General features: G+C 40.8%; 1 protein-coding gene across 7 annotated transcripts in view; it reads left to right on the top strand.

Annotated features, from left to right (window-relative positions):
- Positions 1 to 19193, top strand: part of LCOR (ligand dependent nuclear receptor corepressor) — a 71278-nt gene that overhangs the window by 25595 nt on the left and 26490 nt on the right. For 4 of the 7 annotated variants that reach the window (XM_048944463.1, XM_048944464.1, XM_048944465.1 and 1 more), the window contains 3 exons: positions 9666 to 9798; positions 14245 to 14532; positions 17240 to 17333. In XM_048944463.1, the coding sequence (XP_048800420.1) occupies positions 9666 to 9798; positions 14245 to 14532; positions 17240 to 17333 (515 nt within the window). Of the gene's footprint in view, positions 1 to 1741; positions 1808 to 2223; positions 2304 to 9665; positions 9799 to 14244; positions 14533 to 17239; positions 17334 to 19193 lie in introns of all 7 variants that reach the window. The other 3 variants (XM_048944462.1, XM_048944467.1, XM_048944468.1) reach the window with 1 other exon arrangement.

Genomic DNA, 19193 nt, shown 5'->3' with positions numbered 1-19193 from the left:
GGGTCGCTACACGTGGAAGGGTCAGCGTTATAAACCTCTGGGTCAATTCCCTGATTCTCCTGTTTTTCTTCTAGGTCAGGTTGGTCGCCCTTTCCCACTGTTGCTGCCACTTCCCGAAGCCTGAGTTGGCTTTTTTTGGAGGCAGTGCTTCTCTGCCTGACAAGGTGCTGTTCAATGGGGTGGATAGTTTTTTGGCTTCTCCTTTTCCACCTTGTTTAGTAGTGGTACCTCCCCTGTTTCTATTTGCTCTTGACTATAATTTTACCATTGCTCTTTCACTTTTTTCTTTGTTTGTCCTCTGCTCAGTGCTTTCTGAGATGAGATTTTCAGTGTCAGCCTCTCAGAGGTGTTAGATCAAGGATGATTTTATGCTCAGGCAGTGCTTTGGCTGTTGAAGTCACATTGCAAACTACAAATTCCACAGGGTCTTGCATCTTGTGTGTAGTGACGTAAGCGCACCGTAAGTCTTGCTGACGCCCAGAGGAATGTGATGCTGCTTATCCCTTTCTTTTGAAGCCAAGACTGTTGTCTATAAAACAACCATTAGATCTATATGCAGACTGAGTTACTTTATTATTGCTTTCTTTTTTTTTGCAGTGTAATAACTGATTTCCTTCATAGCTCGCAATCCTTTGAAGTGGCTTCTTAAAAGGGCATTTTCAGATAGTTTGTCTGTCCCTGATTCCCCCGTGCAAGTTTCTCTAAATTTAAAACTGTATTTGCATCTCTTAAGAAAACTCTTTTATTTCTTCTGCTGCTCTCATGCTCAGGCAAGTAGAAGTTACCCAGTTCTGTGCAAACTGTCGTTAAGCCCGCAGTGCAAATGTATTGCAGGAGTAGGGAAGGAAGCACAGTAAGTGATAATCCTGGGCTTTGTGGCCATGGTGGAAATGTGTTTATGTAAGGAGGTGGACTTGGTCTGTGCCACTCAAAATAATCCCTGTACTTTTCATTTCACTCCTGTTAACTTGACTTCTCCATAGTATTGGGTAGTTGATAGCTCTGTAGATTTTACTGCCAGCAGGAGTTTAGTGCAATATTGATTTAACGTTTCCAAATAATGGCAGTAATTTCAGTAAAGGCTTTCCCTCTTTTAGAATAAACTAAATTGGTTAGATTTATTTTAAGTGTGGCATCAATCATGGCATTGAAGTAAATCAGACTGTATTTTAGATGCAGATCTTTGACACGAGTGTGTTGGTGATTAGAATCTGGTTCCTTAGGGGCATGGCATTGCTGAATCCCTTTTCTTTTAGTTTTCTCTCTTCAAACCTGTAACTGCAGAAAACGTTGCTTACAGTATTTGTTGAAATGCAGGAAAGTAGCCAAATGCCACTCTGAGATGGAAGGATGTATTATAATGTTATTCCTAATTGCAAAAGCATACCTTTCTTCTGCTTTGAGGCTTAAGCAAGGTAATTTTTCCCAGTCGCAGTCACCTGGTGCTGTGAAGCACACTGTAGAACCTCAAACTTCCCATTTTCTTTTCAAAATGGCCTATGTCAGTGTCATAATGTTTTTTGTTTTTAACCCAGCTAAGTGCAGGAGTCAGTGGGCTCTAGATTCTGCTGTGGTTTGTCAATAGTTCAGTCATCACAATTGACCCATGCGTCTTGTAATGCTAAGAGAAAACACATTGAGCTCTGTTCTTGGAACAGATAAATATAGAACTGCTATTGTGAATATTCTTGTAGTGACGTACTTAATCTAGAAAGCTAACAATTCTTTTATTTGCTTTTAGGGTTTGAAAGTATTCTAGAAGGCCTGTTTGGACCTGGATTATTAAAAGATCTCAGTTTGTTTAAAGGTATTCAATCTCTATGTTTGTATCTTGTTCTGCATTTCTAATGACAGAAGCAGCCCCAGCTCTGCCTCTAGAAAATGTGTGTTACCGTGGTGATTTGTGCTTTTCCCCCTCCCCCAGGCAGTGCTCACAGTTAGTTTCATATTGGCTAAAATTACTAATGAGTGTGCGTTCATCTTTATGTAGCTGGGAGTGTATTTGGCAGTGCTCAGGAAAAAAAACACATTTGTTGTGCATAGATAAAATGTATACAGTTTGGTAATCTGGGGATTTAGAAATATGGCTGAAATGAAGCTTGCATCCTCAGAATGCAGGCAAGAATGTTGTGAAACAGGTATTTAATTTGGCATTTCTCTTTTGGCTCCAGTTATGTCGCGGTTTATGAATATGAAGTAATCTGCTATTCCTCTGATTTACAGACTGTGAGCCTGAAGGTGTTTCTGATTGGTCTTTTGATGAAAATTGTCTTTTCTGCTGCCTGAGAAGAGAAAAAGTGAAGGTAACAATGCAGATGTGTGAAGCTCGTAGTTGTAGGGGAGGGACAAAGGGAGGGAGTTTGCTGCTCCTACTTAACTGAGCACAGAAAACCTGCAGCCACCTACACCTCTCCCCTCCTTTGTAAAAAGACTTTCTTAAATTAATACACATTAATGAAGAGACTTTTTCTCTGCAACTTTTGCTTTGTGGTACGTGATGAAGACTTTTCAGTATGTGTGTGTGTGTAGTGACTTTTTATTTTTAATTTGGTTTACGGGTTGTTTTGTGTTTTTCTTGTTTTTTGAGTTCTTTATAAAAGACCTTGTTGGGATCATGTAACTCTTCCCAAGGGAGCCAAACTGTGGCTTGTGTATGTTTACCACAGTCAGACACTGGGCTTATCTTCAGTATGGAAATGTGGTCCATTTTAACCACCTAGAGGCTTATTCCCTATCTCGGAATCTCTTTCCCCGTGGGCCATATCCTTTTATTAAAGGGCTTGTGTGTATGGCAGGTTTGCTATTGTGCTTGTTTATAACCATGTCACAGCCTAAATGTGGGCAGGTCAGCTTTGCCAACATTTTACACCTGTAGTTTGTTTTCTTAAGCAGATTATAGCTGTGTATGAAACAAAGGTTACCACGCTGTACGTGATTGCTGCTCAGCCCGTGTGTTGAAATAGTGATTGCTCTATAGTGTAAGAAGGAAGGCTCATCTGTCTTGGGAAAACATCATTTCCTGGATCTCTTAACTGCTACTTCTTCCTGCACAATGTAACTGTAAGTGCAGAGGGGTTCTCTGTAGACCTGTGAATGAAACACAATCGCCCTTCCCTCTGCAGCAGCTAACGTATGACCTCATGGTTTGTTCATAAAGGAAGCACCTTCTTGTTAACAGGGGACTTGCCATGTTGCCAGTTTATGCTTATTTTTATATTACACTGTTTGTTGAAGCACTGGGAGGAGGATTAGAAATGCTTGCTTTTAGAATAGGCGTAGCACGTAACACTTTGTTGAGGCTGACAGCAGGTAAGCTCTGTGTGTACTTATGCTGCTAGGAGTTCTGTCTTATTTGACTTACGTCACTTCATATAAAGACAAAATTCAGCACTGAGCATAATTCTAGGTAAGTTCAAGAATGAACTTTATGGTGTGGTCAGTCTGCTTGTAGGCTGGGAGAGTCTTATGATGTGTGGGTATATCTTCAGAAAGACTGCCTACATCTCATCATCCTCATAGGCCCACAGTAACTAAGATAAAGCTTCTGAAAACCCATTATTTAGGTGGAGACTGGGAACACCATATAGAGTGCAGATTAGATTTGCTCATCTTATTCTCCTCCAACTTCTGCATAACCTTTTAGTCAAAAGCTGAGATACCACTATTTACATTTTCAGTGCACTCTGCTAGGCTTTCTGTCATTGAGAACCAGTGACGTTTTTATGCTGTAAATAGCTGCTCCTCTGTTATACTGTGTGATGATTTTTAAATGGACAAAAGAAGGACGCAGATTTGGTCGGATCTGGTGTTGCTCTATGGGGCAGTTTTGGCATTGGGTCTAAGGACGTTTTAGGATTGTGCACGTAAAATGATGCAGAATGCAGCAGGGGCATGCAGCATCATTTGCCAAAAGCATGAGGTGAGGGGAAGGAGGTTATACGTCTTGATCTGCCCAGAGACAAATGTGAGTTAACAAAGGCTGCATTAGTGTCAGTCACAATGGGTTTGGGTAGAACAAGTTGTATAAATAAAACCTATATCTGTCGCTTTACATTTCAGTAGCTAAAAATGCTTCTTTAAACCCTTTTACTAACAGCCAATTGATAAATAGAGACAGCAGAGAGTGCTCCGTATATATGCAATTTTGCTGTGTGTCCAAATATCACTGGCTGTTTGGTGGATGGAGGAGCAGGGAACAGAGGTGAAGCAGTCCATTCAAACCAGACTTGTGACCTCTGTTAATCCTGGTGATTCTTCTTGCACTGGGCTGAGAGATATCTGAGTCTGCTTTGCAGCACATGGAAGTTTCTTGCTCTTTTCCTGCTCTCCCGCAGTGTTAACATTTCTGTTGTGCTGCTGGTGGTTGGGTTTTGTTTTTTGTTTGTTTGTTTTTTGTGGGAAAGAGAGTGAAGAATATGGCTCCTTTGAGACCTTGTGAGTGCTTTGTGTGTTAGCTGTGGTGATGGCAAGGTGGGAATGTCTCCTTTCCTTTGTGGGCATGCTGAGTTGCTGCCCTGCTGGTCATAGCTTATGTCATTAGCTTGCAATATGGAGATAAATGCAGCTCTCCTATGGAGATCTTCAGGTAGCATGAATTTGATGTAGTCATCGTTTGAAATAAAGCCTGAGATCTCATTGTTACTCAGAAGTTGGTAACTCCATTTGATATTCAGCCAGATGATGAACAGGCTTCTGCTGGCGGCCTGATTTAAATTGGGAATGGTACCAATTTTATTGGAAATCTCTTCTATCCAACATTTGTCGTTTGTGATGATAACTTTAACTCTTTCTTTTGAAGGAGTTGAAGACTTAAGCTTCCAAAACTACTAAGACCTGTCTGTTCCTGTGTGTAATATGGTTGCAGTTGTGTTTTCTGTGCCTCAAATTCTGATCTGCTTTTTTGTTGTTGATGTGCTTCTTTTCAATTTGGAGTGTAAAGAACTGAGAGGATGGGCTCATCTGGGTGTGTGCCTACATAATAGTGGGGACAGATTTAAAAGGTGTGTCACTGATGGTGCAGCTGGGAGCAAGATAGCCACAGCCATGTAGTATTCTGTGTTCTGGGGCTGTGGCTGACACCTCTGTTGGTGAAATAGTCAGACAGTGTAATCAGCTCTCACCTTTGGGTGATATGGAGGCACTTGTTCTAACAAGTTGAAAAATAATAAAAATGGTGGGTTTTTTTTCTGGATTTGCTTGTAAGAAAGCCGTGTAACTCAGGAGGCAGGTGGCTGTGTTTAAGGAGACCTTGGTGCTGGACTGGAGGATGAGAGCTGGAGGCCTTGAGTAGTTTATTGGCTGAACCATTTGGGAAAGAAAACTGTCCTTATTCTTCCACCCCTTTCAGTGATGCTAATTCGTGCTTTTCCAAGCAATCAGATTCAATTACATGCATTCTTCAAAGGAGGGGAAGCCATCTGCTGAAGTATTCTGAAGAGATTAATTTATTTGTAGCAGTAGTTCTACTTGCAAATGCATGGAGTTTTTTTGCCAGCCAAAATACAAGATGGTATTTGATGGAGGGGTAGACTTGAGTGTGTTCACTGAAGAACGTCAGTAAAATACATACAAAGTTAGGAGCTAAAATCTCCAGTCCTATTTTTGCCCATATCCTAAGGGTTGTATGCAGTAACATTAGAATTTTTTTCTTCCATCATAGAAAGCAAAATAACAATATCACAATTGTTTCACTTGTATGATCAGAGAGAATAATTAGTTAACTAAGAAACTGCTTCCAGATCATTAACACATGTACACTGACAGCATGAAAGACAGAGTTAGCAGCTCCAGCAGCATGCTCACAGCGAAAGGAAACAGATCATGTTCTGTGGGGCCCAACTCAGTGAGCTCTGTTTGGCTGATCTGCAAATGTGGCAATTCCCAGTTCCCTGTGGGCTTCATCCTTCGTAGAGAAGACTCTATACGTGCTGTCCAAGCTTTTGTTTTTTTTGTGGCTCTCTAACTTCTAACAGGTTGTAGTGCAGGTAAGCCCTGTCCATTCAGATGAGTTGAACTTGAACTGCAACTAAGAAAAACACTTAATTTTTCATTGCTTCTCATAAGAAAACCAACAGAGCTATCACTACAGAAGAAGTCTGTGGCTCTATCTGCAGTGTTTGTATCCAGTCAAATGGTCTTGGCTGTTATTTGCTAGCACGCAGAGCTCAAGCCTAGTTCAAGATTTTTATTATTTTTCTTTTTTGGTGAAAAGCTGGAAATAGGTAATGTCAAAAGCACCAGAGGTGAGGAAACTGGGGAAAGAATCCTTTAAGAAGAATTCAGTTGAGTGTATTCCTTTGGAAGAAAATGGATTGTCTAAAGCTACCTAAAGAAATTTGTACACATGGGTTTTGTTTTTCATTAAAAAAAAAAAAAAAAAGCTGTGGGGTAGAGGAATGACACTAATCTCATTTGTTGGTGAGAGGAGAACAAGAAGGATAATACTCCTAAGCACATTAACTATTTCATAGATATATTTAAGCTATAGAAATAGCAAGAGAGAAAACAACAGGGAGCGTATTCTGGAGTCTGCTGCTGCTGGTGGCAGAGGGCTGAGCTGCTGCTTGGAGCGCCACAAAATAGCCTGGCTGCGCTGCAAGGAGCTCAAGCAGCTCTGGGAAGAAGTTTGTAGTGTGCAGCGTGTGAGAGCCACACCAAAGTGACTGTGAATTTTCAAACAGTGATTATGGTTAGTCAGAACAGCAGCCTCTGATGGGGTGTCCGTTCAGTGCATGTTTTGACTTCCATAAATTTGAACTGTTACCTTGGAGAGTGAGGAAACAACGCCGTTTCTCACTAGGAAATCTTGCACTCCCAGTAAGTGAAAGTTGTTCTTTAAAGTAATCCAAGCACCTGAATTCATTGCTGGTGCTAAACTGGGAGCAGTTGCAGGTGCTTCAGATGGCGTGTTTGGAATTGAACTTCAGGAATGGGACAGACCAAAACTTATTTTATCAGTCAGAAGTTACGGATAACTGAAAGGTGATAGCAATGCAGAAGTGATAAGCTATTTTGGGAGATATAAGAATAGAGGCACGTCTTGATGTTGGGAGAGGGAATTCTTCTCTTGCCAGATAGTGATGCTGCAGGTTCAGGGAAGGGATGCTAGTGATGCATTGAGCCATGATTCCCATGTGAAGAGAAGCACAAAGAGAACAGAATGGGGGTTATAGATATGGAGAAATGACATTTTAACCCCTATGATTTCTGATCAATGCCGATTGGTTAATTAGCGTTAATCATTAAATAAAAAAAAAATCCCCCCAAATCTCCAAACAAATGCACACAATGGAGAAAAACTTTTGGAAGTTGACACTGAATGATAATCACAATCAAATATTTACCATGGAAGTTTCCCCTGAGCAATTAACCTACTGCAAAGATTGCTGGAATCATTGTTACAGGCAGTGATGAGAAAACAACAGGAAACAAAGCAGTAAGCAGAGATCTTTCTGGTGAACTGTGTCATGAGGTCGGTACAGGAGTGCTTGGCTGTGTGGTACTTGCTGTGTGATGTCTCAGCTGTCAGAGATGATGGGAACCTGAGCAGCGCTTGATGGTGGATGGAGGTTGTCTTGATTTTTAAGCAGCTTCCAGAGTTCATTGGATCAGGCTGAGGGGATGATGTTTCCTTCAATTCTGAATTGTTTGTCCTTTGAATTGGAGGGAAGTTTTTTTTGCAATGGCCTGTGGGATTTCAGCCAGAGGATGCTCATCAACTTCAGTTGATCTCATTTAGCCGGATCTCTGTGCATCAGATTGCAGAGATTGCTTTTAAATAAAGCTTAAAAGTTTGTCTTTAAAAGTGCTAACACTTGTGTATTGCCTAGGCTAGTTGTGTTGATTTAATTTGTCCTTTAATGCCTCCTTTGACACAAACCGATGGGTTGATGGGTTTGTGCCTATCCTCATAACCTGGAAGGGTAGCAGAGCTTGGCTGAGGGTGGCAGTCAGTGACGGGGACAGATCCTGCCTGAAACTTCATCAGACGTGGAAACACCGTTTTGAAAAAGAGAATGGAAGTATGTTTTGAGTCTCACCTAGAAGATAACTCTACCAAAAATATTTGGTTTACTTTCCACGTGTGTTTTCACTGTGAAATCCTGTACTGACACCTCGTATTTTAAGTATCAGAGAACTGTAAATGTGTGCTCAGCCTGTTTATACAAAGCCTGGAGCCACAGCATGCTGCTACGGGCGTTCCTGGCACAGAAGTGAACGCTCGTCCTCCACTTTGAGTTCCCAGCCTTCTGAGGGCTAGCTTAGAAGTGCTGGCCTTTCCTATGGGAGCAAGCCTGGGTTCTCTCTGGTATAGAAAAAAGGCTCAATCTGTTTGTGAGAGCTTTAAGTCTGCACAACTATGCTTTCCCAGCGAGCGTGCTGTTAAGCTCATCTCTCACCTCGGTCGCTGTACTCATCTGTTAGTTTGGCACAAACTTCTGCTTTCTTTGTAGCCTGAGATGGGTATCCCCTTTTCTCTTTCGACAGAGAACTTTTGGAAGCTGGTAAATGACAAATCTTACGGTGAAAGCCTGTGCTGTACAGGCCAGAGTCCACAGCGTCCATGTGATTGCCCTTTGCACGTAGTTCATGTGACTGCTGCGTTCGTTAATTTACTATAGGCTGCTTATGTAACCTCCTTTCATTAAGCCTCTTGGAGCAGAGACTTACAAAATTAAAAATGACTTCTTGTTTTCATTTATTGTGAATTATAAGTGAATTGCCAGCTCTCTCCTCCTTCCCTTTTAGTCCCATGAGAACATGAACCTGAAATCAATTTGTACGTTAGAGGCCAGAAGCTGGCTATAGCCAAGGTATTATGGTAACTGATACTATGTAAAGGTTAACAAAACAAAACACTCCCTCAACCCAAAGAGAGGTTGTGTATGCATTCCTTCAGTAGGTAAATACAGGTAACTTCAATATTGCTTAAAATGAAAGTGGGAGGAAGGGGCCCCAAAAGGGATTATTCTCCTGCGCGAGAGCAAGGCGTTAAAATGAAAGAGGACAGAGGAGGGTGGGTGGGGAAATCCAGGCAGTTGTATTTGGTATGTTTGTAACCATTGTCTTCCAGGTTCCCTTTAATTATCCTAGTAAATGACTGGTTCTGAAATATTCTGGAGATAACTTCCAGTTGTACAAGAAAATGAACTTTAATTCATTGCGGGTATTGCGAACAGTGAGCTTGCATTTATTTCACTAAGAAGTCACCGCTGCTGAGCCTCTTGACAGAGGACCTTGTTTGTTGCTGGTGCTTGGCCATTTATTGCTCAGTTCACATGAACACTGTGTGAATGAAGGTGAATTTTCTCTGTATTTTGCCCTCGGTGTTTTTTTCTTATAGAACTGAACTTAAGAGCCAAAGAACAAGTGTTAGATACGCAATTTGCAGCCAAATGTAGTAAAATACAGAAACCTTCCTTCTGGTGGGCTGTTATTTGCCATAACGCTATCAAATCTTCCAGTCTTCTGCTGCATTTACAACAAGAGAACAGGACAAAGTACAATGTTCTGGAGCAGTCAGAAATTTGAGTTTTGATTTAAATAGATACAACTCTGTGCTGAGTATCTAACAAAGCTTCGAATTTAGTAAAATGTGCAATGCCTAAGGAGCTTTATTTGTTTTGGAGGCAGGAAGATCTTATAACTATTAAATATCTTTGCAGGAGCACTTAGTCTGTCTGGATGAGCCAGCCTCGGAAGCTGGACAAGAAGCTCTGCTTAGACAAGAGCAAGCAAAAATCATTCGTTTTGAAAGGCAAGCGGAAGAGTTCCTCAATGCAGTCTTTTACAGAAAAGGTTGGTTTTAATGTGGGGTGAGGGGGGGAGTGACATCTCTTGCTGGTCTTTTTTGCATGTGACGCAGGTGTCAAAGACTGGATGTTGAAATTGTCATTGTATGGTCAGTACTTTTCAATTGCAGTCTTCATTTATCAAGAAAATTAAGTCTCCAACAATGTAGCAGTACAGCAGCATGGTCTTGAGAGAGAGGAAGAGAGCATAAGAGCTTTAAGCCCAAAGTAAAACTCTCCATGGGAACACAAGTATTCTTACAATTATTATTCAGCTCTTATCCAGCAGAACTGCTGCTCTGAAGCCAGTGTTTAGGTGAGTGAGCTGTAAAGAGCAGCAGTGGTGATGGAAGATGGGAGATATATATACACACACACACACACACACACACACACACACACACATAAACACATATATATACTTTCTAAAATTAATTTATTGGTGGGACCTATATTAATTTTTAAGAAGCTAGCAGTCTTCTCACTCTGGTCTGTGGTGATTTCCACCACCGCCTGCCCCAGCAATCCGCAATCCAAAATATAGTTGGAATAGTGTGCAGGGGTTTATATGGAAAATTCAAAAGGGAGCAGCACAAGAACTGGAAAATCAGTACTGTACAATATGCTGAGAGCAATAATGGTAGCTCAGTGTTAGAAAGTCTTGTAAATCTGTTCTGGAGAGTTACATCAATTAAAGCTCACCGTTCAGAAGGCGTGGAACTCGCTTCTCTGCTTTCTGTCAGCCTGAGAAATGGGAATCCAGAGGTTGCTTCCAAGTGCATCCTGAGTGGAAGTACATTGTACTTATCAGGCTAACCCACGTGTGAGAAAATCTGCCAAATCAGTAATTCCAACCTGTCTGCTGGGGGACAATACAAGGCTTCAGTTTAACAAATTAGAAATTGCTGTAGCCAATCTTCAGCCCATCCTCACAGTAACCAAAATATTTAAAGGTGTTTTAAGCAGATAACAGTATTTTAGCCTTTCTTTTATGACTCAGATGAATAAATACAAACTATATAGTATGATGAATTGCATGAAGTATAGCATGGAGGATGGTAGGAGGGGCAGTTACTTGCATGTTACTACCAATAGTTCAGATAATGCTTTTATTCCAAGCCTGCCTTTTTAGTGGCTTTTTTTCTTTTAAAGGTAATTTTAAATTTATCCCATCTCTCTTTTAAATCCGGAACCAATTTAAGAAAATAAAAAAACATGTAGAGTGTATATTTTTTTCCATCCCAGTTTTCTGGTGGGGATGGAAGCTGTGCAGAAGTGCCTTTTCAGCGCTTCCAAATGCTTTGTTAGGTATCTCATCCCTTTAACAAAAAGCGTAACTTTGTGTGTGACCTGTGCGCGTACTTCATGAGAAACACATACTTCCTAAATCATAGGAAAATTGTTTGATGCTTTCTGTGGTCAGGTACAGAATAAGAACTCGGGATTCATTTTAGATTAAAAAAAAAAAAAAAATTCTCAAAGATTCTTAGTTAATGTGTTCTTGGTTTCCCTTCTCCATTCCAGCAGAACTGAGCTTGGTGCAAGAGTAGTAAGGGAGGGGAAGGAGCCTGGCAGGAGCTCAGTTCTGAGTCCTTTATGCATTGTTGTCAAGCTTGGCTGTATTTAGATTGCTTAAAATGTTATTCTAACTCATGCCACTGACACGAGATCCCCAAGCACAGTCATACCAGAGGGAACACAAAGAATGGTGCAGTTCTGATGCTCCTCGTTGCTCAGAGGTGCTTGGATCTCCTGGCTTCATGCCAGTAATTAGTTCCTTTTTATTTCCATCCTGACTGCCAGTAACATTTGAGACTGCTGTTTTGTAGTCAGTGTAGGTCAGGGAAGATGCAGGTGTTCTGTGAACAGATGCCTGTTGCATGTCAAGGACGTGAATTTGTGTGCATAACATACAAAGATAATGAGCAATATCAGAAAACTTTCAGAACAGGCTGCCCAGTAATGCTAGCTGCTTCCTCTCTGCTCTGTGCCCATGGCACTCTGACCCAGTAATTCTTCCATCAAGTGTTCGTAATGCCAGTGAAAGCAGAGTGCTCAGTTCTCCATTACCTTAATGTTGTGACGTGATAGGACTTTGTTTTGGTGGTTTAATGAAATTATACCTCTTTTTTGGTTGATGTTTCCCTCTTGAGATTTCTGTGTAGGTAAAGTACACAAAGGCTATTGAGTATTTAAAGCTGGGTTGTATTAATTGAAATAACTTACAGTAGATAAATGTTGGCTGTGTTTATCATCTCTGAGAATCTCTATGCCTTAAGTTAAAATTTCTTTCAAATAAATGAGATATTTGAAATCAACATGAACGTGTGGTTGATTTCCAGTGATGCTGCAGAAACACCAGAAATACTTTGCTTTCACTTTTGAACAGTTTTTATTCTGGACATTTAAAGATCAGGCTTTGTATTAAGCAAGAAGCTTTTAATGTGCTGGGTAACTACCCTTCTGCTTGCAAGTTAGAGTCCTGAATTAGTAAGTTTATCTTGAGTAGCTCTCAGTAGTTGCTCTTTGCTGCTGCTTTGAATTAGCAGGGTAGAAAGATGCATGCCTGCAAGCATATACAGTATTTTCTCCATGAATTTGGAAGCACATTCAGCTGCAAGCTTTATTGGCTTGTATGTATATGAATGTGTGTGCACAGGAAAAACATGATTCTGCAGTAAATGTAATCTGTATAGATCTCAGCATTCATTTCAGCCCAACACGTATTCACTGCAAGCACGTGTCAAATGGCTGGAATCAGTGTGATCAGACTGTCAAGCTGTGCTCTTCTGGGCTTCCTTAGAGCTTCTCACATCCTTCAACGGGTCATAATAGAGAGCTTAGAAAATGGAAGGCATGTCATACTTGGTGGAAAAAGTTTCCACGCTTCTTCCCTGTTACAGCTCATGTCCTCGTGAGCCTTTAGAAAGAAAGGGAGGGTGTAAATGTACATAAATAAGTTTGGCTCATCTCGTGGTGGCTTCTTAAAACTTTGTGTTGTGTGCTTAGCAATAAAATATCTCAGACTCTACAATAAAATGATTAACTATTTACATAAACATCCCAGAAATTTAGATCTACTGTGCCACTGTAAGATCATACACAATGACTGTATAAGATCTTAAATTTGAAAACCTGTACTTAACAGGAGGGAACTGTGGCTCAATAAGTACTTAAATCTCAGTGTGGTTTTCCATCAAGAATCACAGTAGCTGCTTACTGCTGCTCTTGGGTCTATGGGCAGCTCTACCCTCAGTCCCTCATGTCACTCATCCTTAACAGATACTCTGCTGCTAGTTGTTGGATTGATGTATGTTTGTCAAAAATGGTGGTGAAAGGCAAATTAACACTGAAATGCCCCACAGTTTTTGCTCCATCTCGATTCTGATAGCTCCATCTCGATAGATTGCCTTTCAACCTAGCAATTAAAAAAGTAAGCACTCTTCTATTGTTTCTGCCTGAGTGCAAACTTCAGATTTATTTGGTCTTCCAGCACACAATTTTCTCTGTGGAAATAGAAAATCAAATCTTCTGAGAATTCCATTTCAGGAACTGTTTTTAACAAACAAACAATGACAGCAGCAAAAGAGCCAGCACCCTGATTTGTCCAAAGAAAACACACAGTGCTTACGAGGAAGTGGCAGGAATTGGAACCTGTGACGCAGGAGCTGTGGCTTTGCTTTGACATAATGAATTGCTACTGGTCTACGGCAGTCATTTGCATTATTACCTTTGTGTTGCCCATACACCTAAATGCCTTATGTATTTCTGTGCTTTTTTATGGGGGAGAAAAAGAAAAAAACGATACTTCTAACTGTTCCATTTCATGTTCTTACCAATAGACTTAGCAGCACTTCTAGAAATAGAGTTACTTTTCATTTGACACCTCTTGGTTTTTGGCAAAGTTCTTTGGGTAGCATCTCGTGCTGTACTGTAACGCAGTGGTAGATGAAATGAGATGGAAGGCACACTTGATCTTCATTCAAATTATTTGGAAGAATCAAAACTATAGAGCTTCATTTCCCAGTAATTTTATAGGGTACTGCTGCAACTCTGCTCTCCCCCCACCCCTTCCTATAGTTACAGGTAAGTTACTCAATTCTTCCACTGAATAACCTGTTCAGTTTTTCATAATGAACTTCATTACTTGATGCTTTTCTTTGTGGTTCCAGCACTCCTTTCCACTTCCACACCTTTTAATGGTCTGGTTGGATATACTTGAGAACAAAAGATGAGATTGCATATTTTTCCTGGAAAACAGTTGCTTTGAAAGTTTGTACCAGAATTAGCTATGATTCTTGTTCAGATATTCCAAGAGTGAAGTACTTACTGTATAGAAACACATTTATCTTTTGCTTGCTTTTTGTTTTCTTTTTAAAATAACCAGTGACTTAATATAAAAGCTGTTTTATTTGAAGTGCTTCCTTAAAAAAAAATTCTCTGATGTTTCCAGACAGTCCTAGGGTCTCTGACCCCAATATTCCCCTAGTGGCCCGTGAGATCATGCAGCGAATGATCCGACAGTTTGCTGCTGAATATACCTCAAAAAATAGCTCTACTCAGGACTCCAGCCAGCCCAATAGCACAAAGAACCAAAGCCTGCTGAAAGCATCTCTGGTCGCCTCCTCTCCCACGGCTGCAACTGCTCAGAACCCTGTGCTCAGCAAACTTCTCATGGCTGACCAAGACTCACCTCTGGACCTTACTGTCAGAAAGTCTCAGTCAGAACCTAGTGAACAAGGTAGGACTGTTACCAGTGTCTTGTGTCCTGTGGCAATCCACTCCTGGCTTTCTTGTTAAAACCATGGCAAGTTTGCACTTTTACATACAATGTAAGTGGAAAAGCAGTAGATGTCGTCATGGTGAAAGACTGACTAGCTAGATATGGCTTGCAGAGGAGATAATTCTTGAAAGAAGGTAGGCTCACAGACACGAATGATTTTTGTGAAGAAGGGCAAAGGGGATGGACGCGCTCTGACCTCTGGGAACAATTGTGCTGCAGGGAGCTGCGAGAAACAGCTGCTCAGTGGGCTGTGTGCTTGCTGATAAGGTGCTGTGGTCATCAAAACCTTCCTGAAGATCCGTGCAGAATCCAACTGAAGGACTGGTTGGATTTATTTTCTCTATGATCGCAATGTGAAAGTAGTCAAATTTGGTGAGAAATTGCTTTGTGACGGCTGGCTCGTGCATTTGGAAAAAGTCTGGTGTTTTTTTTTCCACCTTAAAAATAGACTTGTTCAGCAAAGCACAGATTGAGTGACTTGTAACAGTGTTGCAGAGCTTGTTTTAAGGTGAAAACCTTGCTTTCCATAAAAAAGAAAAGTTTTTAACAAGCAAATTCTGCAAGTGATTTTTGTGAAGTGAAAGATTTTTTTTTCCTGAAAGTCTGGATTAGAGTTTATGATAACTGTATTTTACTGAGAGGATTCGAATTAACCTCTTTTCCCTTCTTTAGTAATGTGATTAAAAGTGCCTGAAATCATTCTGCTAAATACAATGTAGACTGTGCATCCTCAAGCTGTCCAATGCCTTTAAAACAAACGAATGCCAACAGCAAAATAAAGCAGCAGAACCCTTTAGCTCACTGGTACGTGGTTGTAAACATTCCTTCATCTTGTCTGCATGTATACAGATATCCTGTATCTGTAAGAAGGTTAATTTTTATGTCCAACCATGTTCAGATTGGACATCTGGGCACTTCTTACACTTCTAGTTATTGCCACGTGTCAGTCACAAAATTGCATTGAAAGATTATATGGTACTTTTTCTAAGTGAGGATCTGTGCCTTTAGTTGATGGGCATTTATTTCTAGCTAACGTTATTGCAAAGCAAATGTAATTCACTCATGTCTTTTTTGCATGTATGTTTATGGATGTTAAACTGTTCTGATCTTGAAGCTTTTCCCCAAAAGGGAGGAGAGAATTGGTTCTGTGTTTGGTTGTTGTTTTTTTAATTTGAGGTTAAGAAGGAAGTATATATGTGAACTGCTCTTAGTGGTGAAAAAGCGTGGAGATGATTTATAATGTTTTGCTCCTTCTTGATACACACGTGTTCCAATTCAATAACTTCTAAAGCGATCTGTTAGCTGATGTAGTTGTTTTTCCTAATTTACATAACTGGGAAGGGTTTTGCCAAACTTTCTAAGGAGGGATTTAAGAGGCTGTCACACAGACTGCTGGGGCAGCTTTTTGGTGTATTTCCGTCCTAGAGGGCTGAGGGGAAGAAGCCTTGTGAGCTCAGGGCATGGCTCCTGCTTGCCCACAAGAACCCTTCAGTCAGAGGAGTGGGGATGGAGCCCCTGCCTGAACTGTGCTGTTGATGTGTCCCCTTGAAGAGTGGGTGCTGCTCCATCCCTCCCTGTGCCCCGTGGCTGGGTGCCGCAGCGCTCAGAGGGAAGGCTGAGCTCTCTGCTTGCTTAGGTTTGGGTGGCGAGGTGTTCCCACATGCGGTGGGTGGAACAGCTTTCTGTAAGTCAGCTCTGTTTCACTGCTTTTCTTGTGGGTTTTTTCCTCCATATGTCAAATGAGAACTTGAAGCAATCTGAAAGCCATCTTAGATTGTTCTTGTGTTTGAAGGTACTTGTGTTAATGAGCAAGTAGCTCTGAAACATCTCTTGTTTGCTTTGCCAGCAGCTTTCATTTGTCTTTGCCTCGTAAATTCCATGTTTCAGGGTTTCCAGGAATTTCAGATGGCTGTAGTGCTTTTAAGGCAATATTGCCTTTATTAAAATGACCAGAATTTGTTTCAGTGCAATGGGAACAAGGCTTTTCTAGCATGAAGCAATCCCTTTGCTGTTGCCTAGAAATGCAGAGTTTATGTAAGGGCTCACAGAGGAGTGCAGGAGAGTGCAAGGAAGTGCCATTAGTGTGTGTCCAAGGGAGAATGGGAGAAGCAGCCTATATAAGTGTGAGAGGAGAGGGAGTAAAGCGACACAGTAAAGGGGAAAAGCAGCGTCTGTGCCATCAGGAACCCAGCAGGGACACAGGAAGAACAGGACGAAGCTACTTGCTGGGGGAGGAGTCCAGTGCTATGTGGGTGCTCCTTTGAAAGTGAGCTTCCCATATTAAATTCTTACGTTAATCCAAATCTATGCAGGAAAATTGAAAATAATATGTTATGTCTCTCTCTATATGCACAACACTGATTTAATGCCTCCAGCACGTAAGTAATTTGTAATATCTCATGCCCGAGACTGTGTTGCATCCTGAACCATCATTTGTAGGCAATTATTTATTTTCTGGCCCTTGTAAAAGATGCCAAATTTTATTGTGACTTCTGAGGATTGTGCTGGTCATTTGTAAGCCAAATTATGACCAAATCCAAGCCTTGAGTCACTGAAAAAACCGAGATGTTATGTGCTGAACAAGACGTTAGCCCAAAGAAGTGGCTTTGTCAGCACGACCAATTCTGTTTCTTCAAACACTGAAGCGATTCTGTCATTTCTACAGACGGCGTGCTTGATTTGTCCACTAAGAAGAGTCCTTGTGCTGGCAGCACCTCTCTGAGTCATTCTCCAGGATGCTCCAGTACTCCAGGAAATGGGTAAGAGAAAACGACTTTCAGTGACGTCTTATGACCGTGATTTTAACTAAAAACGTATGTTTACCACTCGTCAAAACTAACTTATTTTGGTGTTAACCTCCTGGAGTAATGTGCCTTTCAGTGTGCCTTTTGGTGAATCCCTTCGTCCCACCTGCCAAATAAGGGTTGTTGCAAACTGAGACCAGTTTACCTGAGGTGAAGAGCTCTGCTATCTGTTATTTTGGCCAGCTTAGTTCTTAGCCAAAAGCACTGCCTGCTTCTTGGATTCAGTGGAGAAGTAATATTGGTCAGATGTCTGAGCACTATTGTTTGGGTTTTTTTTTTAAATGCTTTGCAATGTGACTTAGATTTTGTTTCATTTAGATGGAAGTTAACTAACAAAGAAGCTTATTTTACCAGTAGCAATAATTTGGATGATGAACCAGAGTGATTTGATTTTAAATCACTGCATGTTCTGTGTTTCTATTTTCTTGTACAACCTTAAAAATATATATATAAAATACATATAAAACAAATAGAGAAGTTGGGTGGCAGTGAAGTCTCCTAGTTCAGAAAACTCAAAGTATGGTTTGGCTTTTTTTGGATTTGCAATTGCACTGAATTATTTTTTTCTAAGGAAATACAAAATGCATGATGTGCTTCTCCTGCCTTAATTCAAGGTGTAGAAGAATGCTATCAGTGGTTACTTGTAGATTTCATGTTTCTAGTGGTCACTTTTGCATAAATTTAGAAACCCTTTATTGTAGTTAGGTTTGAATTGATTGTACTGGAGAGGTGGGTTGTGAGTAAGAGGGGTTTTGGGTGTTGATAGGAAAATTTTGTTTGGAAGCTGCTGTGAACTACAAGGTTCATTAGTGAAGTACAGAAACAGAATGTGATTCATACTACTATTTAATTGCTGGATTTAGACCTACAACAGCATTTGGAAAACTTGAATTTTTAAACTAACAACCCACTGCCAGTGCCAACCTCATGTACTGCTAACAACTGGTTTAACTGTTGCATTTCTTTGGGGAAAAATACTGCTGTCTGAGAGTTTCTCTCTTCAAGATTACATTTCCCATTTAATATTTCTAGAAATAAAATACTTCAGTCCTTGTTTAAGAGTTAGCCTGAATGCTTTTGCACAGATCTTGAGCATAATCCTTCCCCACCTTTTCAGAATTGCATCATTTCCAGCTTTGTTTTCTTACAAAGACTCCATCTGGAATCTGTCAGGACAGCAAGTTGTTGTTTTTTCTTCCCTGTGTGTGTGCCTGAAGTAAGAGCTGAAATCCAACACGGGGAGGGGTGGCTTTGTGGGTCAAGAGAGGGTGCTCTTTACTGGCACTTGTCACTTGTACAGGTGTGTGGTAGATGATGGCTGAGTCTGTTTAGCATCAAGGAAATCTGATGTAACCTTCTGTTATAGTTAGCTGTCAGTATGACCTTTAGGTGTAAAAAATACAAGTGTGCATTATGATGCTTTAATACGTGCTGTAGGAGGGATGGAGGATATGCAGTAAGTTCTCTGGAATAGCAAACTTACTTGTCTGGATTTTGTTCTGAATTCATGCTGACTCCTGTTACTCACTTCAGCTATGACCTATCGCATCCTGGTGAGAAGCTAGCAGCATATATGTTAAACACTGTGTGTGTTACATGCCAGGTCCTTTCAGTGGATGCCTTTGCTCTAAAGATTTATTTTTTTCTGATCTTAATGTGATGTTAAAAACAACGATGTAGCTTTTCAGTAGCGTTCATCCTGTAGTTAAATAACAGAGATCTATCTAGAGGGCTTTGCACCAGCAAAGTCTCCCGTAGCGTTACAACACTTGTAGCCTCTCTTAATGGGTATATCAAACTTGGGAAGAGTTGGAG

The sequence above is a fragment of the Lagopus muta genome, chromosome 5, assembly GCF_023343835.1.
Source record: "Lagopus muta isolate bLagMut1 chromosome 5, bLagMut1 primary, whole genome shotgun sequence".
NCBI lineage: Eukaryota > Metazoa > Chordata > Aves > Galliformes > Phasianidae > Lagopus > Lagopus muta.
This window is presented reverse-complemented; position numbering and strand designations above follow the sequence as displayed.